General features: G+C 44.8%; 2 protein-coding genes across 2 annotated transcripts in view; one reads left to right on the top strand and one right to left on the bottom strand.

The window, feature by feature from the left end:
• The window catches only part of LOC129833143 (serine/threonine-protein kinase WNK4-like), a 73,648-nt gene extending 66,743 nt beyond the window's left edge, over positions 1-6,905 (top strand). The window contains exons 17-20 of the mRNA XM_055897471.1: positions 1,971-2,562; positions 3,270-3,475; positions 3,562-3,656; positions 3,871-6,905. Of these exons, the coding sequence (XP_055753446.1) occupies positions 1,971-2,562; positions 3,270-3,475; positions 3,562-3,656; positions 3,871-3,873 (896 nt within the window). The 3' untranslated portion in view covers positions 3,874-6,905. The remainder of the gene's footprint in view (positions 1-1,970; positions 2,563-3,269; positions 3,476-3,561; positions 3,657-3,870) is intronic.
• LOC129833170 (cytochrome c oxidase assembly factor 3 homolog, mitochondrial-like) lies at positions 5,459-10,677 on the bottom strand. Its single transcript, XM_055897531.1, has 2 exons — positions 10,453-10,677; positions 5,459-7,515 (listed from the first exon to the last, which is right to left on the bottom strand). The coding sequence occupies exons 1-2, from the start codon at positions 10,622-10,624 to the stop codon at positions 7,409-7,411; spliced, it is 279 nt and encodes a 92-aa protein (XP_055753506.1). The 5' UTR covers positions 10,625-10,677; the 3' UTR covers positions 5,459-7,408.
• Between the last annotated feature and the right edge of the window lie 1,427 nt (positions 10,678-12,104).

The raw sequence follows: 12,104 nt of genomic DNA, 5'->3' as shown, positions 1-12,104 counted from the left end.
CCGACTCTGACCTGCTGAGGCGCACAGTAGGCCTGGTGCGTGGTGACGGAGCTGGTGGTACCGGACTGGAGACACGCACCACAAGGCTAGTGCGGGGAGCAGGAACAGGGCACACTGAATTCTCAAAGCGCACTATAGGCCTGGTGCGTGGTACCGGCACTGGTGGTACCGGGCTGAGGGCACGCACCTCAGGGCGAGTGCGGGGAGAAGGAACAGTGCGTACAGGGCTCTGGAGACGCACAGGAGGCTTGGTGCGTGGTGCCGGAACTGTTGGTACCGGGCTGGAGACACGCACCATAGGGAGAGTGCGTGGAGGAGGAACAGGCCTCTGGAGACGCACTGGAAGCCTGGTGCGTGGTGTAGGCACTGGTGGTACTGGGCTGGGGCCACGCACCATAAGGCGAGTGCGGGGTGCTGGAACTGGAGGTACTGGGCTGTGGCGGGAAGGTGGCGCCGGATATACCGGACCGTGCAGGCGTACTGGCTCCCTTGAGCACCGAGCCTGCCCAACCTTACCTGGTTGAATGCTTCCCGTAGCCCGTACAGTGCGGGGAGGTGGAATAACCCGCACTGGGCTGTGTTGGCGAACCGGGGACACCATGCGTAAGGTTGGTGCCATGTACACCGGCCCGAGGAGACGTACTGGAGGCCAGATATGTAGAGCCGGCTTCATGGCACTTGGCTCAATGCTCAATCTAGCCCGGCCAGTGCGGGGAGGTGGAATAACCCGCACCGGGCTATGCACACATACAGGAGACACCGTGCGCTCTTCCGCATAACACGGTGTCTGCCCGTACTCCCGCTCTCCACGGTAAGCATGGGAAGTGGGCGCAGGTCTCCTACCTGACTTCGCCACACTATCCTTTAACCCCCCCCCCCCCCCCCCCCAATACATTTTTGGGGTTTCTTCACGGGCTTCTTACCGCGTCGTCGTGCTAACCTCATTCGCCGGTATCCCTCTGCACATTGCTCCATCGAATCCCAGGCGGGCTCCGGCACTCTCCCTGGGTCAACCGAACACCTGTCTATTTCCTCCCAAGTGGTGTAACCCAGATCCGGCTCCTGCTGCCGAGCTAGCTCCTCGAAACGCCGCCTCTCTGCTTTTGCTGCCTCCAGCTCTGCTTTGGGACGGCGATACTCCTCTGGCTCTGCCCAGGGTCCTTTTCCGTCCAACTCGTCCTCCCGTGTCCATTTCTCCTGGTCCCGCTGCTGCTGCTGCCGCTGCTGCCCGTTGCTACGCTGCTTGGTCCGAGTTTGGTGGGTGGTTCTGTAACGGCAGCCTTCCCTCTCTTCACTATAAGAGAGGGTGAAACAGGGATCGGACCAACACGCAGCATAGCCAGTGCTCAACATGTTTAATTAAACAAAAACAGTGAACACTTACAACGAACAAAATAACAAAATTTGGCAAACCGAAACAGTCCTATCCGGTGCAGAATACAAACACAGAGACAGGAAACAACCACCCACAATCCCCAACACAAAACAAGCCACCTATATATGATTCTGAATCAGGGACAACGATTGACAGCTGTCTCTGATTGAGAACCATATTAGGCTGGACACAGAAACAGACTAACTAGACACACAACATAGAATTCCCACCCAGCTCACGTCCTGACCAACACTAAACAAGCAAAACACATAAGAACTCTGGTCAGGATGTTACAATACGATACTGTGGATCATTAATTTATCAATTCACTTTTTACTGTGTACTTGTATGACCCCAAGGTACTCTCTCAAGCAACATGACTTAAATCATTGTATAGTTAAGTCTGCCCCCCAAGTGCCCAACCTGTAGTATGAACTTTGATGAGAAATACTTTGTTGTGTAGATGAGTAGGCTGGCTTGATGTCAATGACTCTTTCTAGACACCATTATAATGGGTGTCAATTACGTAACGTGACATAAATCGCGCTCTCCCCCCGCTCTCTTCTCTCTCTCTCTCTCTCTCTCCCTCCAACAGAGAAAAAGCCTACAGTTACCGTCGGCCGTTTCCAGGTCACACCCAGCAGAGAGATCCCTGCAGACTCCGCTAGCCCCGCCCAGGATCCTCCCCAAACCCACCCACAACACCAAACCCCGCCCACAGTCACCGTTAGCACCAGCCCTTCCTCCCGGGACAGTGAATCTGATACCAGCACCGAGGAGCAGGGGGGCGAATCAGAAAGCAGCGTTAGCACTGTAACCGTGTCCCCTCCCCAGCGATCCCCCGGCGGGCCACTGTGTAACATAGACATCGCCCACTCCTTGTCTGGAGGCCCTAAGCAGACAGAGCAGGAGGACAAGCAGGAGAGTGAGGAGGAGCCAGAGAAGGAGCCAGACAAGGAGCAAAAGGAGGGAGAGAAGGAGGAGGAGGAGGAGGAGCTGAGGAGAAGGGGGGGGCGGAGGCTGAGCCTGAGCCTGTGGGAGGGTACAGCGGGGAGCCCCCAGTTCAGCGGGAGCAACCTGAACCAGCCCTGGATGAGCTACACACGCAGCGCCTCGTATGTCAGCAGTGACGAGACAGAGAGCGAGAACGAGGATATGTGCGAGGAGCTACAGGAACTCAGGGACAGGTGAGTGGAGGAGAGGAGGCGCACCATTTCTGGTTTTGAAGTTAAGTCTCTGAGGTTGTGAACAAACACACAGTCAAAGTAGAAAACGGTCACCGGTTCCTCCCCAGTCCTCCAAAACAAAACAAACGAGTTATGGCCACACTGTTGATAGGAAATAGAAGTGTGTCTTTATCACTCTAGTTGAATTAAGAAGACTTCTAAGAACTGTTGACATCAACATGTGTAATAAGGTCATACGCATCGTCATTCAGTGGAGGCTGGTGGGAGGAGCTATAGGAGGATGGGCTCATTGTAATGGTTGAAATGGAATCAATGGAACGGAGTCAAACATGCGGTTTCCATATGTTTGATACCGTTCCATTTATTCCATTCCAGTTATTACAATGAGCCTGTCCTCCTATAGCTCCTCCCACCAGCCTCCACTGTCATCATTAGAGCATGATATAAGGTTTTGAACATTCTTATAACTTAGTTTGTCAACACTAAATGGTCATTAAACCAAAATGATCTTCCAAATTCCTGACCTGACTGTGAGAACACAAACACCAATTAAAGCTAACTTAATAAAACTCTTTTTGCCCCTGACCTTGACCATCTTCTCCTTTCTCAACTCTTTCCCTGTCCCATTCACTCTCTCTTGTATTCCCTCCTCCTCTTTCTTCTTCTCCCCTCCCCCTCTCTGTCCTTCCTCCCTTCCTCTCTTTCAGGCACCTGTCAGAGGTGCAGGCCCTCCAGCTCACTCAGAAGAGGGAGATTGAGGCGCTGTATGAGCGGATGGGAAAGGTGCCTCCCCCTGGCATCGTGTCCCCTGCCGCCATGCTCAACAACCGCCAGAGGCGTCTCTCCAAGAGCGGCAACTACCCCGGGTTGCGTAGGAACAGCCTGCAGAGACTGGATATACTGCCCCCTGCAGGTCAGTTGGTATTGTAGTAGTTATGTTGCTGTCTGGTTGGGAGTTCGTTATGACTTAGCTATTCCCTCCATGTCTTACAAACACAGGGATCATGCGTAAAAACTCAGTCAGTGGCAGCAGCAGTGGCTCTCAGGAAAGGTCCAGTAAAGGGGTGACCTTTGCCCCCGACTACAACCGGATGGTGAGCAAGCACCCTGTCTGACCCATGATCCCTGAACCCTGACCTTGTCAGTCTGAATAATAACATAGAACATTTTGACAGGTGTAATTCTTCTAAAAACCTGTGCAGTGATGAAAATAATATGTTAACGTAGTCACCTTGATTTTTCTTGTTACCTGCTTGGTTACTTGGTGAACACACTACGCCCTCTGACCTCTAACCTCTCTACTACTAGTGAGACGCGTCTCCCTGTGTGATCCGGAGGATTGGGGGTGGGGGCAGGTGATACTGTGGCCAGCCGCCTCCCCTCCCAACCACCAACCAGGAAGAGAGGGAGCCCAATGATGACCAATAAGTTGCCCAGCCCAGTGCTGAACAGATAGCTCCCAGCCTGAGCCTTGGGATGGGGAAACCGAATGGCCAGAAGACATGGGCCTTTTCTCAATTGGATTTGCTCAATTCCTGCGTCCTCTTTCCTCTGTCCTCTCTCGCCTCCTTTTGAAAAAGGTAATTGAGGAGAGGTAGCAAAGAGATTGAAAGAGGACGAAAATGGGCTTGTAAGAAATTAGACTTTTTCTCCACTCAGGCAAATGACGTTTACAGGGATGGATCCCAAAATAAATTTGTTGAGTGATAAAAACAAATGAAGTTAGTTGTTCAATACATTTTATAGATACAACTATAACTAGCATATTGTTTGTAAATATGTGCATGCTTTTCTCCATCAACAAAACAAAAGCTGATTCAAAGGGGGTGTGGCAGATTTATAAATTATTTCATGAAGGACTCCTGTAGGACACACATGACTATCATCTATGAAAGATAGCTAACAAGGAGGAAGAACACTTCTGTTCGCCTCGACCACTTATCAGTTTCTGAGTCACGGAGGAGAGAGGACAAAGGAGAGGTTGGAGGACAGACTTTTTCCCAAATGAGAAAAGGCCATGGTCATCCACATGATGAGCCTCACTAAACACTCCTAACGACGATGAATAAGGATCCCATTGTCAGAGCACCAAAGCATCCTATCTGCCATCTGGTCCATGTGCAATACCATGAGTTAGTATTGTGACACCAAGCCAAGGAAGTCCCCCTCCCGATCTTAAGGATGCTAAGCTTATATAGCTGTGTGTAGCACCAGGTCAAAGTGAGCATAGGAAGGCTAATTGTGTGTGTGTTTCTGCATGTGCTCTTATGCGGTTGCTGCCTGTGCTAGTCCTGGAAAACACACGTCCCAGAAGCTCTGCTCTCCTGCACCTCGTCATCCAACTGCTGCAAGCAGGAACTCCCCTTAATACAATATGACCCTATTCAATCCGAAGTGCTGAAGATCTGCTTAATGTTGAAATTGCCAACTAAAGGCAATGTTCCTGCGGTCGCGGAGACTGCATTCACGGTAAACGCTGCATATGTCTGCTCAAAAAACATTTGCGATACTTCGGCGATATGGATCAAATCCAGCCCTTTACTGTCCAGATGTTATGAATCAGGAGATAAGATAGCTTAAGCAGGATGAGATGTAATCATTGCCTTCAAAACAGTGCATTTGTAGGGTTTGTAATATTGTTTGAAGTTGGTATTAGAAGGGTTTTCAATATTGCGTAAGGAATGGGATGAACAAATATGCATCTAATGTATTGACCGGCAAGTCAGGTCAGCAGTTTTCCATTTTGCAGCTCCGCTTAGTTGGTGTGCCGGGTGAACTAAAACAAATACACCTAAATAAGAGTCAATCCAAGCTGCCTGCAAGTATCAGCAAAACATCACAACTGAGTTTGGTGTGAACAAATGTTCATGAAGCAACACAAATCACACACGGTGCATGAAAAACTAAATGTCACTTTATTGAACGCACACTGAACAAAAATATAAACGCAACATGTAAAGTGTTGGTTTCATGAGCTGAAGTAAAATATCCCAGACATGTTCCATATGCACAAAAGCCTGCTTTTCTAAAATTACATTTGTTTACATCCCGGTGAGTGAGCATTTCTCCTTTGCCAAGATAATCAATCCTCCTGACAGGTGTGGCATATCAAGAAGCTGATTAAACAGCATGGTCATTACACAGGTGCACCTTGTGCTGGGAACAATAAAAGGTCACTCTAAAATGTGCAGTTTTGTCACACAACACAATGCTACAGATGTCTCAAGTTTTGAAGGCATGTGCAATTAGCATGCTGACTGCAAGAATGTCCACCAGACCTGTTGCCAGAGAATTGAACGTTAATTTCTCTGCCATAAACCGACTCCAACTTCGTTTTAGAGAATGTGGCAGTACATCCAACCAGCCTCACAACCACCTACCACGTGTATGGCGTTGTGGGGTGAGTGGTTTGCTGATTACAACATTGTGAACAGTGTCCCATGGTGGCGGTTGGGTTATGGTATGGGCAGGCATAAGCAATGGACAACGAACACAATTGCATTTTATCGATGGCAATTTGAATGAACAGAAATACCGTGACGAGATCGTGAGGTCCGCTGTGAGACCCATTTTTTATAAAGGTATCTGTGACCAACCGATGCATATCTGTATTCTCAGTCATATGAAATCCATAGATTATGATCTAATTAGTTTATTTGAATTGACTGATTTCCTTATATGAACTGTAAACCAGTAAAATCTTTGAAACTGTTGCATGTTACATTTATATTTTCGTTCAGTATACAAACACTCCAGGTCTTATAATATACTACACGTTGTTCATTTGTTACTCACTCTCTATGGCCTAGTAGTAAAGATACTGGGTGTCACTTATCAGCCTTCATTTTTTAAGCATAGAGTGGACGCTTATGGTTTAAAAACGTATTTTATCTTCTTAATCTATGGATTGATACAATGCACTTTCCATAGGGGTCGTTCACTATTGCTATTGAACAACATTTCACCCTATAAATAATAGCGGGGTAAAGATTATAGTTATATATTTTAAATCGGTATGCGTGCCTATGCATTTAATGTTGGTAATTATTTGATTCATGACAAAGAACTGAAGCTGTGAAGAATTCTGAGCTATTTGCCTTAAAGTATGCACATGGGGAACGATTGCAGTAGAACACATGAAATATATTACTCAGATTGTGTTCTTCTAAATCAAGACATCAACAGTAAATATACAATGAAATCTATTTTGTTGTCAATCATGTTTCTAGAAAACATACTGCCATGCAGATTCTGTGCCTTTAACATTTTTTTTAACGTTCCAAGCGTGATTGTTTCCTAAATCATATTTGTAAATATTGCTAATAAATGACTATTCAACATCATGCACTGTTTTGAGTTTTCTTTCCCTGTAGGTTGATGTCCAAAATCATCACGCATTGACTTTGAAAACTCAAAACGGGTACACCGTCAAGTAAGTAAATAATTTATTACACACGAATCATCTGATTGCAGCTTTACGTTTCATTTCATTCTATAACATCCAAATATCACGGAATAGCCCAACACGTAAGCTTTCTCCTATATTACGAGGCCAATTAGTTGCACAATACACAAACCATGTAATATTCTTAAACAACCTCTTATTATATAACAAGTTATATTATATTCAGAAACCAGTTTGCAGGGTATCCAGGTCTAGAGCATGTGCATGGTTACATCTATCTCTACAATGCATATTGAAATAACAGAAATTGATGGGAGCCTCCACCTTTCAAAAACAAGTGTGTATCTTTTGGCCACAGTTGCATATGGCAGATTGACAGTCCAGTCCAGTGTGAGCTCAGCTTCCACTGTTCCTGTGCAGGTGAGGGAGCTGGGAACATCCTTAAGAGTTGGTCCCGGTCCTGGGGCCTCTGATGTAATTGATCTTTGCCTCGTTATCAATGTCCTCCATGATCCTCTCCTGCTTCACTGAGAGGATAGTGTAGCTGACTGAAGACAAGAAATGGTTAAGGTCACAAAACAGGCAGGAGTAACCTTTGCCTTTTTCCTCTCAAAGAGCATTTCAGTATATTTCTGAGAGTTGTGGTTTTCATTACAGCACCATATTGAGTGCTGTGGATCCTTTTAGAGCAGTGAGAAATGATAAGACACACACACCACACACAAACTAGCTAGGAACCTATTTGGTGACCATGACATGCTAACGTTAGCAGCTAGCTAGTTATTAGATCTGAAAAATATTGCCTAGGCAGACCATTGCCACTGTTACAATTGGCTGAAAGGTGTTACTTAGATCATGTAAAGCATAGACCAGATCATTTTCGACCAGGGCTATAAAGTGCAACCATTTTGGTTGCATATGCTCCTAAATTTTTTGTTGTGCGACCTGCCATTTTATTTTGGGAGCACCGTGCACCTAGAAAAATAATCACACAGACAATAATTGTTGTAATGATTAAGCTCCGCTGTACCGTTGTATAAGTGCCCTAGAAATAAAAGTGGGTGTAGATTCGTTACTGTCATGACTGCACCATTACTACTGAGAAAAATGTAATTGTAATTGTCATGAATTGACTATACATTCATAAACCAGTTCGCTATTAGAGACAGTGTACAATTTTCAATGTAATGTACCCAGTGGTGTAAAGTACTTAAGTACAAATACTTTAAAGTACTGCTTACGTTTTTTTTGTTGGTATCTGTACTTTACTGTTTATATTTTTGACAACTTGTACTTTTTACTCCATACATTTTCCATGACACTCAAAAGTACTTACATTTTGAATGCTTATTCCAATTCACACACTTATCAAGAGAACATCCCTGGTCACCTCTACTGCCTCTGATCTAGCGGACTCACTAAACACAAATGCTTAATTTGTAAATGATGTCTAAGTGTAGGAGTGTGCCTCTGACTATCCATAAATTTAAAAAACAATATAATATAAGGAATCTGAAATGATTTATACTTTTGATACTTAAGTATATTTTAGCAATTACATTTACTTTTCATGCTTAAGTATATTTAAAACTCAATACTTTTAGACTTTTACACAAGTATATTTTACTGGGTGACTTTCACTTGAGTCATTTTCTTTACTTTTACTCAAGTATGACAATTGGGTACTTTTTCCACCACTAAATGTACCTCAATAGGTAGTGCTTTCACACAATGTAGAAACCTAATATTCCACAAATGACTAATTTCAATGACAGGTTTTTGTATCAACATTTTAGCTTTTTATAACAAACAAATGTCTTTATAGTTTATAGGGCTCAAAAGTAGCTAGAAATTAATATAGGTACAATAGAATCAATAGAAAAAAACATTCTGGTGCTTCTAAATGTTATGATCCTAACTTTAAATCGGGTGCACCTGTACTACCAATGAAAACTTTTAATTTAAAGCCCATTAAAGCCCACAAGGAAGCCCATTTTTCTACCAACCTACTTTCCGATACTTCCTCAATTCCTGACTTGGAAGACAGCGCATGTCTTCTAAACGTCAATGGCTAGATGCAGGTGGCTTGTTAGAATTTATAAAATAATTGTTTTTAAGTAATCCAACAATGTGTATACTGTCATCTTGTCTATTTCAAATCTTCTCTCATTGATTGAGACAGCTGGGTGTCCACCCCAAAGGCCCTATATCAGGGTCACAACTTTGGTTTTAGAAGTGGCGGGGACAATTATTATATTTTTTTATCCAGTGGGATACACCCTGACCGCACGGAGGCGTCCGCATGGTCCTAAAGCACACCATTGCTTTGTTCTGTATCACATTTCAATGATAAAACTGGGGGGGACAAAAATGCAATTTCAGTATGTGCCCCCCCTTCCCAAGTGAAAGTTGCGCCCCTGCAATATATTGACCAGATGCTCAGTGGCCGCTCTAACAATTAAAATAAATGTTTAAAAAAAATTAAAGGCAGGCAGGAGGCGGCAAATCAGGTGGGCCCATTTTAGCCAACAAGAAGGCATATGCAAGTGAACAACAGGTACAACTCCGATATAGTGTTTTTAATCTAAGTTGCCGGGATGTCCTCCTTATATCAGTACACTCGTACCAACCTTTGCTTTACAAAACCTTTATTCAATGAGCCAGAAGTAGCAAATAAGCCACTACACGTTTTGTTAACCAAATTCAACACACATTGACCTCCATACAAAAACTCCTCAGGTAGTCAGCAGAAAAAAAAGGAAAACACCAGCTGCTGGAGAAGACAGATTTGAGCCCAGTTATCCATCTTGCTTCACCTCTTCCTTTCTGACACTCACCTGTCTAGATCAATGAGTGTTAGTGCTAACTTGGGTCCTTAGGATGTCCCTACCCTTTACATTAACTTTAATGGGGGGTGGTGACATCCCAAGGAATCCGGATTGCAAGGACCGTCAATGAGAAGATTTGAAGTAGACAAGATGGTAGTGTACACATTTTTGCTTTACTTCATGGAGAACAAAAATGTACATAATAATAGAGCATATTCTAAATGTAATTATAAACTGGGTGGTTCAAACACAGAATGCTGATTGGCTGACAGCCGTGGTATATCAGACAGGTATGACAGAACATGTATTTTTACTGCTCTAATTACGTTGGTAACCAGTTTATAATAGCAATAAGGGTTTGTGATATATGGCCAATATACCACGGCTAAGGGCTGTGTCCAGGCACCTTAGCCGTGGTATATTGGCCATATACCACACCTCTTCGGACCTTGTTGCTTAAACAACCCACTTGCAACTTGCCAAGGAAATGTAGAAGACATGCGTTGTCTTCCAAGTCAGGAATTGAGGAAGTATTGTCAAGTAAATGTTTGACAAATTATGTGTTACGCTTTACACTACCTAAGTAATAACCGCTATCATCCAGCTGGAACAGTAGTAACGACTGAGATATGCATGACACCCTAGATGGAAGGATACACATGCCGATGACAAACGCCCCGATAGCTAGTCCAGTTATGCGGTTGCGACTACGTATTTTTAGCGCGTTTTTCTTCCAATAGTCGAGATCTTGTCTTTTCCTGAGAACTTGTTTCTGTGCCACTGTAAGTTGCTCCTTAGAAGCGATCTCTCCAAATTCTTCAGCCGCCATTTCAGTGTTGTTATGTGTCTGATAGAAGTGACGTACGTTTTTTTTACGTTCTTTGGTTTGTGACTGTACATGACAGCCCAACAACTGGTGCATTTCCGCCCTCTATTGTTTTGGAGTACCTACAAAGACCACACATTCTGGCTGCGTTCCAGCACGTTTTTATTGCAGTCGCGCTGCGCAGATCACCAATTAGTGGAAAGTAGACTTTACTCCAACCATTCACAGTTCAGAATAATATCATGTTAATATCTAAACGTTGTCTTCAAAATCAAATCAGATTTTATTGGTCACATACACATGTTTAGCAGATTTTTATTATGGGTGCAGCGAAATGCTTTGCAAATACTTCCAAACTTTGGGGTAATGATTTGCAGGGTGATATAGGCTAGTTATTGTCATCATGTTATCAATTTAATTCATCCTCAATCATTTTCAAGGTTAAATAAATAATTGCAAGTGAGGACTTGGTGGACTGTATATTCTTTAGGTTAGGTTTGTGTGTCCGTTCCTGTGTGCTGGTAAGGGCACAGATGACAGACAGGTAGGATTACAGTTGAGGTGGTTTAATAATGCTGAAGATGCACCAGCATGAAACAGCACCACACAGTGTATGTAGTATGAATGAGCTAAGGCACATAGCGGTCTGGCAACTTGCTTTAACCAAAGTGTGTGTGTGTGTTGTATATTAACAAGGAAGCACATTGGGCTTGGCTAACACAACGAAATCTAATTGGTGGGAAAACACAAGGATGGCTCATCACATGCTGGAGGCCATGTTGGGAGGTCAGGCCACTCACTGTTGTCAAACTGTCCATCGCAAGCCGCATCTTCTTCGTTGGGAGATGGCTTTGTATGCTCAACCAGCTCTGACGCGGGCCGTGGTGGTGCCAGCAGACCTCTATCTGCTGGAAGGGTACCTCGGGATGAGGGCTCTGTAGGGGCTGGCTTAGTGGGAGAGAGACTAGCTATAGACTGGGATGTGAGCTGTGGCAGCACGGAGCGGAGAGTCTCAGTGAGCTGTACCATCTCTTCTTGTTGCTCATGTGACTGAGTGAGCCTGACTTGCATAGCTCGCTGGGACTGCCGCAGCTGGGCTTTCCCTTGTTCGATGTACTCTCTCACTAGCTCGTTCTCTGTAGGTGGCTTCCTGTGTTCCCAGTGACTGTAGCAGACCATGGACAGACCTCTATGTTGCTCCTTACTCTGCTTACAGTAGCTCATCCTTCTGCTCTCATGGGTCAGATGAGGGTTTAGGACGGACCTGTGCTCTCTAAAGGTCTCCCACTCATCTGGAGTTGTGTCCCATCTGGCCTGGCTGGAGAGGAAGGGACTGGGTGGAGTGAGGGGTGTCATCTTGGCAGCTCCCGCCATGCGAGGTTGAAGGTCGTCTTCTTGCCCATGTACATACTGTGCTACTATAACTTGGATAAGGTGAGGCTTGGCGCCTTGGATGATCAGACCTGGTCCAGGCTTCACCGGT

This window comes from Salvelinus fontinalis, chromosome 34, assembly GCF_029448725.1.
Source record: "Salvelinus fontinalis isolate EN_2023a chromosome 34, ASM2944872v1, whole genome shotgun sequence".
Taxonomy (NCBI): Eukaryota; Metazoa; Chordata; class Actinopteri; order Salmoniformes; family Salmonidae; genus Salvelinus; species Salvelinus fontinalis.
The sequence above is the reverse complement of the archived record's forward strand: the minus strand, read 5'-3'. Positions and strand labels throughout refer to the sequence as shown.